Below are 22,089 nucleotides of genomic sequence, written 5' to 3' on the forward strand. Positions count from 1 at the left end.
ATTTTACAACATTATGGGTGTTATTTAACCGTTTCAAATTCAGACTACTCGGTTTTAATTGTGTTGCCCTTTCAGTTTTTCATAGAGCCTGAATCCTCAGCTGTCAGCATGTGAGAACGTAAAGGTAACATTTAAAATCAAATGACAACCTCTGTAAAACGTTCTCAGGTCTTGAACATGACGGTTGATTGATCACCGTTTTCCACAATATTACTAAAGAAGAAGCTTTGCATTGTTTTCTAGCACTGTCCAGTGCCAGCTCTGGGTTTTTTTGGTCAGCAGGCGGCAGCTATATGTTGCGTTAAGCGATGCATCATCTCTTAAGATGATGAGATGATCATCTCTATCTCTACAGAGAGAGCTGTAGATCTCAAGAGGATGACACAAGATGACTTCAGTTCAGGACAGTCATCATACGCATATCCACCAATGATTATTAGGACATTACTCAGCTGTGTTCAAAACTTGCATGTGCATCATGTTGGCGATTTCAGACAAGTTTGTGGCAAACATGGCTTTTTAGGGACGATAGGTTGTCTAGAGAAAACAGGTAGCCTAGTTACCCAGTTTCTTGGCAAAAGAGAACAGCGTCATTTAAAGTATGATCTAGATCAACGCCTATGACTCATGTGACTTAATGCTAGAGATCCTGTTTAAAGTCTAACTGAGGAGGAGTATAACAGATAAACACATAAGTCTGTCATTGTGATACAAATTGAAATGAATGTTGTAATAAAATTATATTGTGGTAAATCAATTATTCATACACTACTATTTAAAAGTTTGGGGGTAGGTAAGGTTTTTAAATATTTTAGAAAAAAGCATCTTATTCTCAACAAGACTGCTTTTATTTGATTGAAAATTCATTGAAAACAGTAATATTGTGAAATATTCTTAAAATAGAAAACAACTGTTCCTAACTAGGCCCTAGGCTTGGGTAGATTAGATTGTAAGCAAACAATCAGTTCTCATAATCAATGTGTTGGATGCAGGAGAAATGGGCAGGAATAAAAATTCCTTTGACTAGGCCCAAATTGTTATAGCAATGCAACTGGGTCAGAGTATGTCTGAAATGGCAAGGCTTGTGTGCTGCTCCCGGTCAGCTGTTGTGCGAATTTACCAACAGTGTCCGAGGAGGGACAAACCACAAACCAGCGACAGGGTGTTGGGCGCCCAAGGCTCATCCAGGTCATCCAGGCTCAGACCAGATGGGATACAAGAGGGAAACGAAGACTATCCCGTCTGGTCTGAGCCAACAGAAGGTCTAGTTTGACACAAGTCGCACAAAATATTAATGATGGTTATGGGAGGAATGTGTCACAACATACTCTGCTGCGTATGGGGCTGTGTAGCCTATGATGACCCCTGTCCACCATCGAAAGCTCCTTCAATGGATGAGCGTCAGAATTGGAGCAGTGGAAGAAGGTCGACTGGTCCGATGAGTCCCTCTTTCTTTTACATCACGTGGACAGACATGTATGTATGCGCCGTTTACCAGGGGAAGTGATGGCACCAGGATGCACTGTGGGTGGAGGAAGTGTGATGCTCTGGGTAATGTTTTGCTGGGAAACCCTGGATCTGGCCATTCATGTGGCCATAATTTGACACGAGCCACTTACCTAAACATTGTTGCAGAACAGGTACACCCCTTCATGACAATGTTCCCTGATGGAAATGGTCTCTTTCAGCAGGATCATGCACACATTGTTCAGGAATGTGATGAACATGATGAAGAGTTCAGGGTGTTGCCCTGGCATCCAAATTCCCCAGATCTCAATCCAATTGAGCATCTCTGGAATTTGCTGGACCAACAAGTTTGATCCACGGCAACTCCACCTTGCAACCTATAGGTAGATAGATCTCCTGCTAATGTCTTGGTGTCAGATATCACAGGACACCTTGTGGGTCGGCGCTGTTTTGGCAGCACAAGGAGGACCAAGAGCATCTTAGGCAGGTGGTCATAATGTTTTGGCTCATCAATGTATGGTTATTAAAATGTTGAATTTGTATGTCCATGTCATATGCAGAAATCTACAGTATAGCAAATTAATCTGCTCAAAATTTATTAAAGTTGAACTCAACAACAAAGAACAAGCTGAAAATATATCAATGGCTTTTGTGTAAAAAAAAAATAATTAAAAGCATTTTGACACACATTTTTATAACATGTTGACACGTTAGGAGGTCATAATGGCAGTGTCAACCTGAAATAAATAGTCTAAAGACTTTCAACAAAAAATAACAAGGGTAAAATAGGGTAACTCTAATCCACTATTATGAGTGCTAATCGTTTTGGCGGGTTTCCTTCTTTTATGGCAGCTGGTTCTGGTTGAACATAGCTAAACATCCACTAAAACCATTTTACTAGACTAGGTTCAATAAAACTAGATCTGTAACTCTGAAATCTGACAGTCTTAAAGGTGCACTAGGTCATTTTAACTTTTTAAAGAAATCAACAGTACTTTTGTTAATGGTTAAAATGATCAGTGGTACTAAATAAGCTTTATTATTTTACATAGATTGGGTTGCCTCATGAGAACATACATGTTGAGATCACATGACCAGACAAATACTACTCACTTTATCTCAGTAACTCACCTATTACTGGACTGTTTTGTTCACAATTATGGCTGACTGTGATCAGAGCATTTCTACAATGGCATCTGTAACTAGAAACTAGTTACAGTCCAAGGCCACTGCTATACTGGCTAATACAATGTAAACCAAACAAATTGCCAAGTGCACCTTTAAGTGAGATGGGCATTTTAACAGTCTTTAAATTTTGTAAAACATGGGAAAGTTGCAATTCATGGCACAGGAACAGGAAGTGCTTGTATATAAAAAAAGAGGGAACGGTTCAGGATTTAAAAGGAAGATCGGATTCTCTCCAGAGGGTCAGTGTCCCACATTTTAGCGTCCCAAGCCTGGAACCAGCCCGTGAAGGTTGGGGGCTCGGCCCCCTGCTTTATGGTTGTGATGGGCAGCCCACGACGTCCAGAAGGATCAGTGTCCACATAATCCTTAGCTATAGACAGAGAACATCATTTTAGACTCAAAACTTGTTTAACAGAACATGGAGTGCTGCAGGAATCATGTCTTTTTTTAAGCCAACCCAGAAGTCAGCATCATCCTGGTTCCCTCCATTGGCTTTTTGGATTATTACAGAAAATAAGCTCTGTTATCAACAAAAGATTATCATTCTTAAAAGGTTTGTTCATTAAGGTAATCTTCACAAACACTTTCATTTTCACAATAAGTAAAAGCTTAAAAAATTATAACCCGGTTTCACAGACAAGGCTCAAGACTATCAGCATCCAGGACCAGAAATATATGGTTTATGATGGAGGATAATGTGAGTGATAATGTGATAATGTGAGTGATTCTGCTCTAGCAAAGACAGAAAAGCGAAAACTCAATGTTTTATGAAAAATGATTTAGTAAACCGTTCACTCACCTATTTTTGGTGACTCGGTTTTTTCGACCTCATTGGCTTCATTACCAATCCAAAGAAAGATCTAGAAAGAGCAGCAGTTCTTTAACATTACAGGCGTTAACTCCATATTAAGACTTCAGATGCAAAAACCTCTAAGTCTGTCTGACATTTTTCTTGTAAATTAGCATTTTTCCAGTGCCATTTTTGAAAATAAGACATTTCAATAACTGAAATGCATTAAATCCAGTAAAAAAAGAAATTATTGTACCTAAAAATAGGAGCCTGACAAAAATGCTAATTTAAAAAATATATTTTTAACTCCCAACTATGGTCGTTTCTTAGCAATTTCTACTTAAAATATTTTAGAGGCTGACATATCTTTAAAAATATATATATGTTACAGAAATTTCATAACTTTTTAAGATGTTATTATTTTCTATGCCTTTTACATGTCTAGAAATCACACTTCCTCACAAAAATCCCTTAAAGGCATTTACCCCACAAAATCCCCTATATATGCGTTAACTCACCTGATCCCAGGTGTCAAGCAACATGACATCATCGGTAGCCAAGTCTGACTGATTAAAGTCTCCAGGAACTTCCTCAACCTGAGAGAAAGCACAAGACAATCCATCCATGACATCATCATCACATTCACAAACTGCAGCTTTCCTCCAGCCAGCCTGTGTGGTTCTGTGACTCTCACTTACCACAAGCCGGCCCGTCTTATTGGAGCATCCGAACAGGCGTGGTGGTTTGACCATGTTTCTTAGAGTTGGAGATGTCTGGTATTCCTTCTTCCCGCCCAGAGCCGACCAGAATCCAGCTGGAGAGAGAGAAACATAAGAAAGGAGTTAAAGAGATAGTTCACCCCAAAATGTTAATTCTGTCATCATTTACTCACCCTCAAGTTGTTGAATGAGTTTCTTTCTTCTGTTAAACACAGTAGAAGATATTTTGAAGAATATGGGCAACCAAACAGGCCCAAGGCCCCATTGACTCCCATAGTATGGGGAAAAAAAATCTACTTTTTGGTTACCAACATTCTTTAAAATATATTTTGTGTTCAGCAGAAGAAATAAACTCATACAGGTTTGGAAAAACGTGAGGGTGAGTAAATGATGACAACATTTTCATTTTTGGATGAACTATCCCTTTAATTGAAACCAACATGGCGGACTCACCTGGTTCTTTCCCCTCGGCCACATCAGTGGATTTTTTCTCCAGCACAGTCACGACATACTTAGCAGCGACCATTTCTTCCTCGCTGGCACCTGCTCCTTTCCACACAAACACACAGTCTGGCGACTTCAGCACAAACACGTCATTGGTGTTTAATTTGGATGCAGATGGTTCAACCTATAATGGAAGATAAATGCAGTGGTTAATGAGGAGCATCATACAATATGTATGACAGTGTCCAGACTGTGACTGACCTCTACGGCGCGTGTGGCTCTAGAAGAGCTCTGCCGGATGTGGAAGAGGCGCGTGCTGCCTGCTTTGGTCTGGCCGTCCTTGCGGGACGTCCCTCCACTGTGAATGATCATAGGTTTGCCTTTGAACAGACTCATCAAGTGGGGGGGTTCCTGACCCTGTGTCACTCGCACCTGAGCAATGTATTCAGATGGATAAAATAGTTTTAGCATCTTTTTAATGATGGTACATGAGACTACAACTGATAAAAGTCACGACACACAAGAGTATTGTGGGATTACAAATTTGAGAATCTGTTTAAGATCTGCTGATCCTACATCCTTACACAACATCACATGAAAAACTAAGGGGAAGTACATTGTATTTATAATTTAAGGTAAAGATGATGACATCAGATGAATGATTCTGTTAAGCAAAGTCAAATGAGTCAGATTTCCGAGACTCTTGCATTTTGTCTTTAAACGCTCTTGGAGGCCCTGTCCCATCCTTTGAATAGTTATGCTGATTGGATAAGGACTGGTGACACACTAGAGTCTGGAGTGGGTTTCTATACCTGGATACTTCATTTGCATGCTTCGTTTAAGGTCGTCTCCCAGGTGCTTTATCTCCATTTCTAAGCACTGCCGACTAACATCTATTTAAACTACGATGCATCATTGCCTTAGACTTGATGACTGCAGCAACCAACAGCTCGTCGATAAAGAATCCTGCTGAAGATACAGCCAAGTCTCCTGGTCTTTGCTTCTGAGTTTCCAACAGTATTATATTTAATGACACTTCTGATCAAGATCGCACCCTGGTGGTTACCATCAAAAATACAGCAAATAATTCCATATTGGATTCTATAGACCTTATTCACAGCAGCGCCATCTTTGATTGGGAATGAAAGCGAGGCTGTAAGGGATAGACATACTCTACCATTCAAAAGTTTTAGATCCAAATGATTTTTTAATGTTTTTAAAAGAAGTCTCTTCTGTTCACCAAGGCTGCATTCATTCGATCCGAAAACAATTCAAAACAAAAACATATAGCAAAAACTATGATATTGTGAAATATTTGTACAATTTAAAATAACTATTTCAATATTTGAATATATTTTAAAATGTAATTTATTCCTGTGTTCAAAGCTGAATTTTCCATTTCAATTTCAATTTTCTAATATGAGGATTTGCTGCTCAAGAAACATCGATTACTATTATCAATGTTGAAAACTGTAAGGATTCTTTGATGAATATAAAGTAAAAAAAAAAAATTATCAGAAAAAGAAAGCTTCTGTAACATTATACACTACCGTCCTAAAGTTTGGGATCAGTAAAAAAAAAAGAAAGGATGCCTTAAATTGATTAAAAGATTGACATTAAAGGCATTTAGAATAAACAGGTACATGCTGTTCTTTTGAACTTTCTATTCAACTGTTTCAACATTGATAATAAAAATTAATATTTCTTCAGCATCAAATCAGCATATCAGAATGATTTCTGAAGGATCATGTGACACTGAAGACTGGAGTAATGATGCTGAAAATTCAGCTCTGCCATCACAGGAATAAATTACATTTTAAAATATTAAACTGTAATGATATTTTACAAAATATTTTTTTGTATTATATTTTGGATCACATAAATGCAAATTAATCCTTTGTGAGCAAAAGAGACTTTCTTGAAAAACATCTTTTTTTAAATGAGAGTGTAGATACTCAAGTAGGCATGAATCTGATTGTATGGTTCTCTCTTATGTGGACTGCAATGGAGACTACGCTGATCTAACATGTTAGCCAAAAACACTACTGTATCAGTGATAAAAAGAATTGTTAGGGCATAATGTATTGGAACTCTTCACAATGCTGTTCTCTTCCACGACTGGATTATTCCCACCTGAACGGGAGCTCCTCCCATGGAGTCGTCCAGCTGGACAGTAAGGAAGGCAGAAGCTGCCAGCTCATCCTGAGTGCACTTCAGTCCCTGCCTGCAGCACAACGACACACACACAATATGATGACACTTTGTTCATATGTCACAAACTATATAGATATTATGACACAAAACACTTTAAAGATGTTATGGACTGACCAGGTGTAGATGATATGCTGCTCTCTGCTTCCCTGTTTGTAACTGTAGAGGATCAGGTAACAGTCTCCTCCAAAGAACTGACCGTAGGTAGAGGGTTCCACCGGGACACGGTCCCCTCCTTCCACACGCCAGATCTGATTCAGACAAACATGAGTGATTAAAGAACATTGCCTTGAACTTGATCTCCCCTTTATACATATAATCAGCAACATTAAAACTCAAATGAAACTTGTCAAAGCTTGTTTTTTGGTGACTAGCAAGGAACTTCAATATATAATATGGTTTAAATTGCATTATAAGAAGGATTACATCCTCACTGATATAAGTGATGTGGAAAAGACAAAAAATTATAAGGGAAATAAATTCCAGTCTAATCTCATCTTTTTTTTTTTTTTTTATCTTATTCTCATAAGAAAAAAATATATGCATTTAAAATTGTATAAATGAAAATACATATAATGGCTTGTAAGAAAAAAATATGGTTAGTAGATGTTTTAATAATTTATAACAAAATGTAATCGGCCTGTGTAGCAAAAAGTTAATTTGATTCTATATCAAATTAACAGCTTGCAAAGATCTTTGGGTGCCACTTTATTATTATTATAGTTTTGTTTGTTTTTTTGCTAGAATTTGTTCAAAGGTAAGCCTATAGATCTACAATTATAGCAGGCCTTACACATATTGATCAACATTATTTAGACTATCATTCAAAAGATTGGGGTTGGTAAGATGTTTTCTATTATGCCTGACCAAGTTTTTATTTGCATTTTATCAAAAACACAGTAAAACAGTAATATTGTGAAAAATTAATACAATTTAAAAGAACTGTTTTCTATTTAAATATATTTTAAAATGTAATTTTTTCATCTGATCAAAGCTGAATTTTCAGCATCGTTACTCCAGTCTTCAACGTCACATGATCCTTCAGAGATCATACTTATAATTCTATGGAACCTGTGAAACACTTTTTTTTTTTTTATGGAAATCTTTTCTAACTTTATAAATATATCTTTACTGTCACTTTTTGGCATTGTAATGCATCCTTGCTGAATAAAACTATTAATTATTTTTCTTTTTCTTTTTTTAATCTTAACGACCCCAAACGTTTAAACAGTAGTCAGTGTGAGAGAGTTTGATGACCAAAATGAAACTGACCTGGACTTTTCCAGAACCATCATCGACCATGTTGTGCTGGGCTGCCATGGCCTTGTTGCTATGGAGGCTGGAGGCATCGAAAGGAATCTGCTCCACATGGGCTATTTTGCCAATGGTGTAGGCCTTGGTAGGGCCAGTGGTTTGGTCCTTGTCCTTCCAGTTAGAGAAGAACTGCTTGAACAGGGTGGTCTCGCCCCCTGCAGGAAGCACCTGGATCTACAGTACCAAGCATTGAAAGTACAGTATCAGTAATCCAGAACATTAGCTCTTTAAATATACAGTACTAATATAGTAAACATATCTTCAATCATATTTTATGTGAGATGTTATATGAAATCAGCAAACATTTAAACCTTTGCGTATTCATGTATTATTGTATAATCATATACATTGTTTCTAAATGCACATTTTTACAAACCAGAAAATGTGTCAATATTATAAGTGTTGGTAACACTTTACAATTAGGTTTCATTTGTTAATACTAGTTAACAACATTAGTTAACATGAGTGATACTTGTACAGTGTTTATAAATGTTAGTTAAAGGTATAGTGGAGGATTTTCTTTTTCCAGGTGGATCATCAAGACTATTGGTCCTCCTAATTGTCAATCATTCTGGTGATATGTTTACGTAAGGCCGTCGTACGTGCTCGTCCCTTGGTAGTTTTCGCTTTCTGCGCATGCGCACTTTCAGGTGTATGTGTGTGGTGAGCTACGGTTTCAGCCATTCATTGAAGCTCGCCGTTCTCACCGGGTTTTTTCAAAAGGTCTGAGGGTCGCAAGAGAAAAAGTGTCTACGAATTGTATGACAAGAAGAGAAAGACCTCTGAAGAAAGAAACAAGACCAGAGTGTTTTTGGGAGAATATTTCACATGCTGGCGTGCGCTAAAAGCACAGGTTGGGCTTCCCACTGATGCCTCAGTCGCAAAGTTTCTACTTGACGGGTAAAGTTTGGCATGCTATTTGGAGAAATCCATTTAAAATCACTGCTAGTAAAAGTTAATGTAAGCTATGATTAGCGATGCTAGCCCTGGCACAAGTCACGCACTGCGCAGACACGGTAAACATCTCAATTTGTCTAAAGTAGCCTTATGACCAAATGGTAAAAGGTATCACGCTGAAATGTTCTAAAACCTTGTGTGTTCATTTTTGATAATTCCAATGTGTTCACATAGTATTTATTACACAAATGCAACAAGCTACTTCTCCGTTGCAGATCATGTCTTGAGTCCTCACTCAATCGATCAGTATAATAAGTAAATAAAACACGGAAGGGCATTTGACATTTTGTCTTGCATGAATGTTTCAGAGTCTGACATAGTGGAAAAAGTGTAAATCTTCTTTTGGAAAGTAGGCTTGTATGAGCCATGCCGACAGCAACTTGTAAACAGAGCGTGCACGAGGAGAACTAGGCTCGTGCATGCTCTCTCGTGCACACGTTTAATAGGCGTTCCCTCTCGGGAGCAGGTCGAGTGTTGCGCATGTGCATTTTTGCAAAAAGTGGAGAGGGCAGTTCTTTTCTAAAATTCGGGAAAATCCTCCACTATACCTTTAATGTTAAGTTCAACATTTACTAATACATTTTTTATGATCGAAATTTGTATCTGTTAACATTAGTTACTGCATCGTGAACTAACATGAACGTGAACACAAAAAGAATATATAAAAAGTACACTCAACTTGGATGTTTAAGTCATTTCAACCTAAATTACATTCAACTGACTTAAAAAATAAGTTCAATCTCGTATAACTTATAAAAAAAAGTTGAAAATGGCTTAACTTATTTTGATGAGTTAAAGAAATGTAAAACATGTTGTCATAACTTATTGATCATATAATATTTTACAGTTTGACTATCAAAAGTTAATAAATGCTGTAAAAAATATTTCTCATTGTTAGTTCATGTTAGTCAATGCAACTAATGTTAACAAATGAGACCTTACAGTAAAGTGTAACCAGTGTGTGTGTTTGTTTAAAATGCTCATTATGTATGTACCTGTGTTTTATTAGAGTAGTTCTTCTCTTTAATGAACTGCTCTGCTGATTTCATAGCCGCTTTGCGTTCAGATGTGTTTGCATTCGGTCCTGTCGGGAAAAGGAAGAACGAGTCATATGCTGAATGAAGCTCTGTTATCTTTATGAAAAATACGTGGCACGTGTAAACAAAGGGTCCCTAGTGATCAGCAATGCATGCCAGCGTGGGAAAAACACACAAAGATGATATCATTGTGACATATCTATAATACATAATAATGTTGGATAACATTAATTAATAGCCTGCATGGTCAGATGACATCAGATGAAAAGGAAAGTTGTTTCAGAGGCGGCTCAAGTTATTTCATTTGAATGAATTTGTTTTCTTTGGAATAATGTGCACCGATGAATGATGCACAATAAGACCAGGAATGCGTATTAGAAAAGAAAAGAGGATTGAGTTGAGTTGCACTCATGCACACTGAGAGACACACCTTTCCATACAAACACATTCTTATCAACTCCGTTGTCCAGGATGTAGCACTCTTCGGGGGAGAGCATCTCCTGCTTGAACGGGCTGCTCTGGGCCACGACAGATGTTTTCATGGAGCCAGAGGCATCTGAGATCTACAATAACAATAGCAAACCACACAAACTGAGAAGAGATAAAGGTGTTGAACGCTTAAAAAACATAGCTAACGAGAAACACAACGTTTTGTCCTTGTGTGAATGCTGTCGGAAGCATTTTAGGCTTTACAGCTGTCAGCCGTGCGAATGTAAAACGGTCCACATAAATAATTAAGAACTAAATACGTACCAATGAGCTACAATATGAGTAGAGATAAGAGTCTTATAGTCTTATACTACACCCTAAAAGTATGTACTCTTTTTGTGAAGAAAAAGTACATGCTTTTGAGTGTGTGGCAGAAGAGTAGGCAAGCTCTGGCACTTATTTACATGCATCCTGTCACCGTTTAAACTGCCCTGTCAATCATATTCCCCGTTTCATTTCATTTCATTTCCTACTGTACTGGAGAGAAATGTAGTAGCACGTTGATCTGCCTGTTGTGGGTCTTTCATGTGGACAATTCTCCTCATGTGTTAAAATAACGATGCAAGTTAATGACCAAACCTATCTTTATAAAAGTTCACAATGTTGTTCCAGATGAAATATAATGTGGATAACATTGAATAAATATGTTTTCCTCATACTGATTATTAATCACTCAAACCCCTTTAGCTAAACTTCTCTACTCTACTTGTAGGGTACAACAACACTTCTTTAACACTTTTTAATTGTGTTTGTTGTTCTCATCATATCCTCGTCCAACACACAATGGGTTAACACACTAATTCGAATTCGAATACTATTTAGCACGGATAGTATGCAAATTTGAACGCAGCATTTATTACCATGTACAATGCTCCCTTCTTCTTGTTGGAGGTTTCCACTTCCTCGTCGTCTGGAGTTGCAGGGGCGATGCTGGTTTTGGGCCCAAGAGCCTGCGTGAGGAAATACAGGATTAAAGCTCATATGGGCACAGTGGGGCTTTATTTCTAACACTTATCTGATGCCAAGCGGACCCTATTCAACCCTGTGCTGAATGACCAGACAGCAGACTGAATATTTGGCATGCAAAACTCTTCCTTCTTCATTAAACACACGATGGATGCATTCTCATTAGCAAAATACACAAGCCAGAGCCAGAACACAAACAACCAAGCCATAGTGCCAAGTTTTACATCAGGCCTGGCTGATGGTGTCCATAATATGTGGTCAGTTAGCATCCATGGAAATGTAACAATGCATGAACTTAACCAGCAAACACAAACAAATCAAATGAGAATGATTTTGAAGTGGATTTCTACCCATACTGTGGAGTAATTCAGATAGTGGTGGTGAGGAAATTGTTACGGGAAAAGTTGAGTTGAAATCTTTCACTCACTTGAGTCAGAGCCTCTGGTTCAGCCCCGTCCTCCACCATGACCAGCTTGGCCCTGCCGTTCCTCTCATTGTCCCGGATATCGATGGCCAACTGGGAGGCCTTCAGACGCTCAAAACGATTGCAGTCACTCCCACACCACTGATAAATATCCTAGCAAAAAATGAGAGAAGTGTCTTAAAAATAACTCAAATCAACACTACCGTACAAATGTTTGGGGGCAGTAAGATTTTATTTTGAAGACTGAAGACTGGAGTGATGGTTCTGAAAATACAGCTTTGCATAACAGAAATAAAATTACATTTAAAAAAATTCCAAATTGTAAATGGGTATTTTCAATTGTAAAATATTCTGGGTGAGCATAAGAATTTTTGAACATTAGTGTACATAAAATAGCTAGATTATGTTTTTAACAATCCAATAACAATATTATTAGGGCTGTCACATAACTGTGACTGTCCTGTACATAAATTCCATATTTTCTCACCATCAGAGCAATACACAATTTGATAACAAAATGGAGTGACTGCGAGCCAGTAATAATAGTAATAGTTATAATTAGTGATAGTGAAAATAAAAATACAATATACCCCATTATACTATTTTAAAGGTTCCTAATTTTGTTTTGGACGTCTCCTACAATACGTTTAAAAAACAGTGTCTGAAACGGTTCAATCAATGATTCAGTCTCTCTAAACCCCTCCTTTCCGTTAGCTACTCTGCTCTGATTGGTCAGATGGCTCAGTCTGTTGTGATTGGTTGACCGCTTACAGCACATGGGAAACTACATGCCTATTACCATATTTTCCTCAGAATCGATTCTTTCTTTTAGGAGACAGTAACTTTTTTTGTTGTGCACTTTGATTTTTAAAACTTTTCAGACCTTTTACATTCACAAACAGCTAAATTACACATAGCATGAAAGATAATATTCAAAAAAGCAAAATATATATTGACTTCTAAAGCCACATCTATTTAACAGTTTTCTTATCCGTCACAATAATATGTCTTTGAATTATGTAACTTTTTTTTTTTTCTATGCAAAAATTGAGAAGTGAATTGCAATTATGTTTAATTAATTACGAGCCATGTAATTAATTCCATGCGAATGTTTTCTATTGGCAGCTCTAATTGTTAGGGGAAAGTATCTAAATAAAATGAGTGGTCAGGTCAGGTTCAGATATCCATACCTTCCCCAGGTCTACAATAAAGCAGTCTCCTTTGTTGAAGCTGCTCCAGGACATCTCCACCTCAGTGGCTCTGATGGCCCTCCTGCCCTTGATGTGCAGCAGACGCTTCACATTCACATCATTGGTCAACACGTGATGGAAGCCGGACGCAACCCCACCTTGCTGAGGAGTCGGGAAAGACATTACATAAAACCGTACTAGTGGGATAATTGCCAAAACACAAGCAAAGAACTAAATGCAAACCACTCAGCAGAGTGCTTCTCAAAGAGCCAAGCAAACTTACTGAGCTCAACAAATTGCTGAATATAATGGAAAGAATGTGGCATGACTAAACAGTAATGGATGTTTTAAAGCCATAATTGACTCAACCCTGGTGCTTCAACAAAGCAAAGCCAGCAGGAAGTCTACTTTTGCATTCTCACTGCAAGTTAACGATGAACTCTGCTTCCGAGAAGGGCCATTTTCATTCATACAAAGCTGAGTTTACCTTATACTTGATGCCAGACTTGAAGTAGCCCAGGAAGGTGAGCGACTCGTTGTTTTGGACCTCGCGGAACTGAACGGGACCACCTCCGAGAAAGTCATCCAGCTGTGTGGAAAAGATAGCCGCAGCTCCACTTTCATCTTGAGAACACTCATTCCCTGAAAGAAATGGAAATCATCACAGGAGAATTAGTGGAAGAGTTGTTAGTGCTTATTAATATAATCAAAAATACATTCAAATGCTATTCACACATCCAATGACGTGAATACAATTTCTGTATTGAAATTCATTTTGATATTATTTGGGGGCAAATCATCAAAAACATTATAGGGTGATACAACTGTTCTGATGTCATAATGAAGAGAAAATCCTCAATAAGAGAATGAAAGTTTTGAAAAGAACTACTTATAAAGTTTACAGTATATTATTCTAATTTATCAGAAAAAAATATTTTAACAAAACTGCTTCACTTATTAATATTTAAAACACTTTTGGTGCGTCCAACAAACATGCAGAAAGTGCAGGAAATAAGCATAAAACAGGAAATTGCATCATAGAGAGGACCCCTGATGATCCTCATGTGTTATTTTATTATATTTTGAATTATATTTTTTATGTTCTTTTTAATTTTAGTTTTAGTAATTTTGTTACGTGCTTTTGTCATTTTTGTTAGTTTTAGTTTTTTACACTCATAGTTTAATATTTATATTTGGTTTTATTTTTCAGTTTTATTTTTATTTTTAAACTTGTTTAGTAAACTTAAATTTACTTTTTTTAATTTTATTTTATTGCAGTTAGCTCCCATGGCAACATTTCTCATTTTCATTTAAGTTTTTCATTAGATATTTATTATTTGAATTAATCTTTATTTTAATTAACTAGAACTCTTTTAACAATAATAACCCTGGTGTGTCAATAAGTCTTAAAATATCAAATAATTTGGCACCTTTTTGACAAGTCAAGGTTAGTTCAGGTTGTAAAATATCATGTGGTGCAGCTCCCAAAAAATGAATGACATTTATGAATTAATAATTCATGATATTTAAAAAAAAAAAAAAAAAAAAAAAAAAATTTTTTTTATTTATACATAGATTATTTTTCATTAAATCATTAAATTAAGTTTTAAACTTAATTTAAACTTAATTTCTTCTTAACTTCTTTATCAAAAATATTATGATTCAACTCTGACCCAAAAGCAGCAAAAGACAGTGAAAACATGTTTCAAGGCCTTATTGGACGCTTCTGTCAGTGAAAAAATGTCCTAAAACTGACAGGAACACTATAACTGCTCACTTACCAAGCAGCTCTAGCAATGTATCTGTTTTTGCTAAAATAAGAACCAAATGAAAACCCCAAAGAGGCCACATGGTGCACATTATGAGTTTTTCCACTCTGTGTCCTCGAATAAACCTTTTCTTCTCACACTAGATCCAGTCAAATGTCTGAGAACTACTATGGTTTGGAGCATGACTTAGAGCACAACAAGTGTGTTTTTTCAAACAACTTCTTTTGAGTTTAAACCACTGGGTGGGACAAAACCAGTTCCTCACTGATCAGTCTCTGGAATTGAACAGTGTACCACATGAACCTAAGTGGCCTGAGCGCCAACTCCCAGACAAACAATTGAAGGCACGTTGTAATCTGTGGAGGAGACTAAACCTCAAAGTGACTACCCTTCAAAGATATGACATCTGTACTTGTACTTGTACAAATTTCTCCTCAGGGGTAGGAGGGATTGTCTAATAGGCAAAGCTCATGAGTCAGCATACTGCCTATGGGTTTTCATTTATAAGAACAAACTGAGCAGTTATTAGCTTTATTATACAAGGCAGGGTAGGTGATTTGTTCCAAAACATTTTTTTGTTGTGCTGGTTGAAAGTCTCTTCCTGATTGCAATCACATCCTGATTGCAATCACATCCTGATTGCAATCACTCAGTTAAGTGGTCTAAATGTATTTATATGTATATAGTTTCAATGGTAACACTGAGCCAAAGCAGAATCAGCTTTTGTGGATCTCCTTCCTAAACGAGTGTTTTAGTGCTCCACTAAAAGTGTTTTTGAACGAACATTTTAGTAAATGATTTAATGACTCATTCATGAAGACAGTCATTGGGTCTCATTCACTCATACGTACGCACAAACATTTTCACAAACAAATCACAATTCACCAAAAACTTTTTATATTAAATTTATTCAAAATGTACAAAAAGAAAATAGAAAATGAAACCACATGAACGCAAAAAGCACTTGCTCTGTGACCATATAATCATTTACATTTACATTTACATTTAGTCATTTAGCAGACGCTTTTATCCAAAGCGACTTACAAATTAGGACTAAATCATGTTTAGAAGTTATATTTCAGCTTAAACTAATTATATTATATTATATTGTATTATATTATTAATAAATAATAAAATTAAATTTCATCTTAAAAATATTTCCTCATACTGTATACAGTGGAACATTAAAGGAACACTCCACCGTTTTTTCATATTAAACTATGTTATTCCCTTAACTAAGACGAGTTGATACATACCTCTCTCGTCTCAGTGCGTGCACTCAATCGCTCTGGCGCGCGGCGACACTTTGATAGCACTTAGCTTAGCCCAGTTCATTCATTAGGGTCCAAACAGAGATTAAGCTAGAAGCGACCAAACACCTCCACGGTTTCCCTATTTAAATTCAGTTACACGACCAAGTATGGTGACACAAAATAAAACCTGGCGCTTTTCTAAGCGGGTAAAAAGGATAACTATAATGTAGGGCGGAATAGCACTTGGGAGCACTTGGGACTCGGCGCAGTAAAAAGTCACGTTGGTTCTAATGACAGAAGTGAGAGGGAGAGGGGGAGAGGATTTTTCAGGAGTGATGATATTACTGCGCCGAGTCAAAGTGCTCCCAAGTGCTATTTCTGCCATACATTATAGTTATCCTTTTTACCTGCTTAGAAAAGCGCCACGTTATATTTTGTGTCACCATACTACTCGTGTAACTGTATTTAAATAGGGAAAACGTGGAGGTGTTTGGTCGGTTCTAGCTTCATCTCTGTTTGGACCCTAATGAATGAACTGGGCTAAGCTAAGTGCTATCAAAGTGTTGCCGCGCGCCAGAGCGATTGAGTGCACGCACTGAGACGAGAGAGGTATGTATCAACTCGTCTTAGTTAAGGGAATAACATAGTTTAATATGAAAAAACGGTGGAGTGTTCCTTTAAGAAAAGCTGCGTTATAGCTTAGCTTCAGCTGCAAGGTTTCTCTGAATAAAGCAGATTTGCATGTATGTACAGCTGGCTAATGAGAGGTCTGTAATCTAGGTCGGGATAAAAGTGTTTATTGTGTTTGAACTGGTTTTGAGAATGATACACTTGGCATTGCTCGAGGATCTGGAGGGAGCGCGTCTGAGGAGAGCGGCATTTGTTTGAGAGTGTGATGAAAGGCTGTAAAGTAAAGGTTGGGCGAAAGGTATAAAGCCCTTATATGGAGATGTTTGAGCATGTTTTATGCAAATGAGTAACCTCGTGCACGCAGCCGCTCATTTAGAATACTCCGAATTCGTTGGCGCCGATAGCCTCGCGACATATAGCGCTGTTGCGCTTCGGGCGACCCGAGTTCGAATCACGGCTCGTGGACCTCTACTGATCCCGTCCCCTCTCTCTCCCACCTTGCTTCCTGTCCACTCTATATACTATCCTATCACAATAAAAAGTAAAAAATACTAATATTATATATATTAACATTAGAATAAGATTAAGAACAAATTCATGTGCGTACGAACGTGTTGTGAATTAGGCAGAAATTCTTTGTGAGAAGTTCTCCTGTGGGTACAAATACAAAATATTCCATGCAATTATTTATTAATGAAACCCATTGTTTCATTCCTGAATGAATCAGTGTTTTTAAGTTAACTGATTGAATGAATGATTCAATGACTCATTCATAAAGTCACTTGGTTCGTTTCTGCATGAATCAGTGTCGTTGAAACGACTGAATGAATGATTCAATGACTCATTTATAAAAAATTCACTTGCCGCCATCTGGAGTAAAAATACTGTCACATTAGCATGGAAAAAGGTCAAATTAGAAATGCATGAAGCTTAAACAGAAGTCACTTTCAAAATAAGCGACCTTCAGGTGACCAATTTGAATCCGTGGCGAAATCTGTGAAATCACATTAAAAAATTCCTAATCGCATCTCTGTTTCATTCCTATTGGAATGCCTGGATTATTGTCTCAAAAATTCGCCAAGCAATGGTAAATGCATGTCACTGACAGAAATGATAAACAGCATTTCTTTGGAAATACCCGTACTACAACATACATTTCTAAAGAGCTAAACAAACAAAGCAAACCAACACCCTCTTAAAAAAATAAATTGAGACTGAAGCTAAAAAGATGACAGACAAGCCACATCCTTCCACATTTAAATCACCATGTGTGAGAAAATATATATTTTTTATATAGTATATCCATTTGAGCAACATTTGGCTCTGAGAAAATCCTGTTCCAGGCACCAATGATACTTCTAACTCGAACGCTAGGTGTGTCACTTACCCATCCACATGTGTATATAGTAGGAGGGGGCGGTGGTGGTGTACAGCAGGAGGTAGGCGTCACCCGTATAGAAGTTGCCATAGAGATTCTTAGGCACTGGCTTCAGGTCCATGTTCTCAATGCGCCATACCTGCAGACCAGGAGCCTTTCCTGCAGTCTCAAACTCCTTATGGGACACCATAGTGACTGGACAGGAAGCAAAAAATAAAAGGTTTGGGTCTCTTTTCAGAGCTTTACTGTAAAGTAGATGTTTCTCATTTTCCCAGTATGATGTAAGCCTTTACATCATACTGGGAAAATGAGAAACGTCTAGTTTCACAAAGGAGAGGAGAAGTAGACTTTAGAGAAATAAGAAGTATCTGTTCCCATGAAAAAGCCATGGTTAGTGCCTGAGAACTATGTGAGGTCCAAATCTTCTTACATCTCTGATTCTGGAATCACCTCCCATAAAGCATGCAATCTGGCAAAGCATGGCGACTTTGTCTGCCTGCACAATTTACTAACGTGCACAAATTCAAATGCAAATGCAATAAACCATACATCACAGCTCTGTGTCTGTGTGACAGGGTTTAGATAAGACCTTTGAAAAGAGGACCTTAGTCATAGTGTTGTTGACTACCTCAGACAGCTGATAAGGAAGAGAAATACATGATCAAGGTGATAAACTTGACTTGGATGCCAAGGAGGAAGGGAGTCAACATCCCTCAGCCAAACCAATTAATCTAAACATTTAACAAGGTGCCATTTGTATAACACCATTTGTATAATGGTGTAATCATTATGATACATTCTGAATTCTTCAGTCAGATTGATTGCAAGTGGTTTTCATGCTAGTAGGCTATGAAATAAAACCCTCTATGCTAATACTGCTCATTTACAGCTACCGCTAATGGGTTTTCTTTTGTCTCCATTTAAAAAAGTACACATTTAGGACATGATGTTGAAGCACAAAAAGCACAATACATGCAAATGTATGCTTTTACATATTCCCAATCCCTGCGGCTGATGTAAATGGTTCTCTCAGTAACTTTAATAGACCTTCTCCTTTCATTATTAGTTTGACCTGTTTTAATTATCAAATCAACATTTTTTTTTCTTATTCTCACCAAGACTGCATATTTGATGAAAAATACAGAAAAACATTAATATTGGGAAATATGATTACAATTTAAAATAACAATTTTCTATTTTAAAATGTAATTTATTCATGCGATGACAAAGCTGAATTTTCAGCATCATTACTCCATTCTTCACTGTCACATGATCATTCAGAAATCACTCAAATATGATGATTTGATGCTCAAGAAATATTTCTGATTATTATCAATGTTGAAACAGGTCGTAATATTGTTGTGGAAACTGTGATACATTTTTTTCTGGATTCTTTGATTAATAGAAAAAAAAAGATGTATGTTATTTATGCATTTTTATATTTATATTATTATTTTGTAACATTATAAATGCATTTACTGAAGTGTAGCAGAACATGCATTTTAGATATTACAATGCAATATCATGTAGACATGTCATAACTTCAAATCCTGCAACTCTGCTGTACTTTACTGTATTCAAACAAAGCATGTCACTTTTCACAGGAAATAATCACTGTGCACTTTAACAAGCAACTACTGAAAACTGGACTTTGTCTCATAAAGGAATCGTGACGTGCATTATTCCGCGTTCACATCTGGATAACATATTTCTCAAACTCCGAGTTACTAAGTGAATATGCACTGAGTAACATTTATGTATAATCAGCTGCATTGCTTGAGGGGGAAGAAATCCCTCATTCATTTAGTCTTTATTGTGCAGAAAGAGAGATATGACGTAAAAACTGAATAATGAAAACAACTTACGAGATTTGTGGCAGTCGCAGAAAGCTGTCAGCGCTCGAGAAAAGGCGATGTGTTGGTAGACAAAGTGTAGAATTTCTTTTTCCGAATCCGCGATTTAACTGGAGGGAGTGTCTGTGTATCAGGGGCGTGTTTGAATACACGGGCAGGCTTCCAACACAAGTGTCTTCAAACCTCATGTTAGGGGACTTGCTAGACAGCATGTTTGGGCATTCGACTCTCGTGAATGAGCATGTTAAAAAAATAATGCGTACGGTCTACAAGATAATAAGCTCGCTAGGTTTTGACAAAGCCCACAAGCTCATTTAGCGTCTTTCAACATGTGATTCTAAAAACGTTTGTTTTTGTGGAGACTTACTGACAAAAAGTGTAACTCTAGTCTTTATAGTATTTTTCAACACTGCCATTTACTAAAACAATTTGTCAGTGCTTCAGTGCCACAAATTGTACCATTTTAGGTCAGGTAGGCCTATATTATTTCCCCTGCATGCTACAGATAATAGCATTCACCTCCCTCAGGCTTTCACTGATCATCATTTCACCAAACTCAAGCCCAGCACAAACAGAATGTGGGTGTCACAAGTAGGCTATATGTTTGCCTAATGCAGGAAACATTGACCACACAAACAGGAAAGCAATGACCACACAATACAAGAGCAAATGCAAGGCCAAACACAGCTTACTCAAACACTATTAGCAAACTCAAACACATTTACAGCTTCTGATGCAGGTTGCGCTGCATGACTCCAGAAAATGTATCTTAAAAAGACAAAGCCCTTGCAATTGGCAGACTAAAATCATATAATGTGAAATAAGAATCAGATGCTGCTTTTGTGGGTTGCACATCACTGAAATGGTAGAGTCTAGAAACTTAAAACTCCCCCACAAACATGTGCTTGCAATTAACCCCGAGACAGGAGAGGCCATTTAAAATGGCATCGGGTAGGCCTATATTAGATATAAACTTGAGTGAGAGAAGAGCTGAAAATTACATTACAGGGGGATGTAATTGTATTTTATACATTCTAAAGACATTTCATTGATTTCAACTCAAAGAAATCTGATTTACAGGCTCATATTTCTAACTTTCTGAAGTAAAGCATGCATCTATAACTCTGGTACTTGAACACAAATGTCAATTTTGCAAACAAAACAATGACAGCCATAAGCAAAATTACCATTTGGTGTTGAGACATAGTGTGGAAGTTTCACTGTTAACCTAATAACCACACAAAATGACAACTTTATTTGGTAACACTTTCTATGAAGCCTGTATTTATAATACATTTTAAGTATATTCTTAATGCATTATAATACATGCATAATGCCTTACAAACAACCTTATAATGAGTTGTACCATCTGATAAATAATCAAAACAGTTACAATACCTATTAACCCTTACCTATTTGTGGTTATAACTTCTAAGAGTACCAGATAGATGGAGCCTGCATTTATAATGCATCATAAGGGTATTCTTAATGCATTATTATGCATGCATAATGCCTTATAATGTGCTGTATCATCTCATGAATCATCATAATACTTACCTATTTAACTATTAATAGTGAATAGATGATTTATAACACATAATGAACATAATTTTATCCGCTTAAATTATAATGGATTATATACCCCATAATCTCATATCTTGACATTAAGATCTTCACAGTATCATAGGCTACTACATTTTATGAGTGGTGTTTTCTAAAAAGCTTTATAATGTGGTGCAAGCAGAGCTGAAGGAGAGCTTATGTTAAAGCCGAACTGTCAAGTTAAATAATCAACAGACTGATGGCGATCCAAAGAGCTCTCCGAACGGCGATGGATTTCCGGGATTAAACCGTAGCACAGTGTGATCACGCTGGAATGACAGTAACTCCTCAGCCTATGAAAATAAATGCGGTGGACATTTGGCCGAAATTGTGGGAGACAAATATATGGTAATGTCAATAGTCAAACAAAGAGAGGGAATCACCAGAGACTGTTAGTGTCTCATGGAA

General features: G+C 37.1%; 1 protein-coding gene across 1 annotated transcript; it reads right to left on the reverse strand.

The window, feature by feature from the left end:
• Positions 1-2,046: 2,046 nt before the first annotated feature.
• scinlb (scinderin like b) lies at positions 2,047-20,316 on the reverse strand. Its single transcript, XM_084412163.1, has 17 exons — positions 20,092-20,316; positions 18,236-18,421; positions 13,684-13,838; positions 13,197-13,358; positions 12,010-12,159; positions 11,477-11,566; positions 10,558-10,690; positions 10,086-10,174; positions 8,092-8,307; positions 6,937-7,070; positions 6,742-6,832; positions 4,870-5,040; positions 4,618-4,792; positions 4,144-4,259; positions 3,964-4,041; positions 3,455-3,515; positions 2,047-3,025 (listed from the first exon to the last, which is right to left on the reverse strand). Exons 2-17 carry the CDS (start codon positions 18,414-18,416, stop codon positions 2,865-2,867), a joined length of 2,163 nt encoding a protein of 720 aa, XP_084268289.1. The 5' UTR covers positions 18,417-18,421; positions 20,092-20,316; the 3' UTR covers positions 2,047-2,864.
• Positions 20,317-22,089: the final 1,773 nt, after the last annotated feature.

The sequence above is a fragment of the Rutilus rutilus genome (genome assembly GCF_951802725.1).
Source record: "Rutilus rutilus genome assembly, chromosome: 6".
NCBI classification, from domain to species: domain Eukaryota; kingdom Metazoa; phylum Chordata; class Actinopteri; order Cypriniformes; family Leuciscidae; genus Rutilus; species Rutilus rutilus.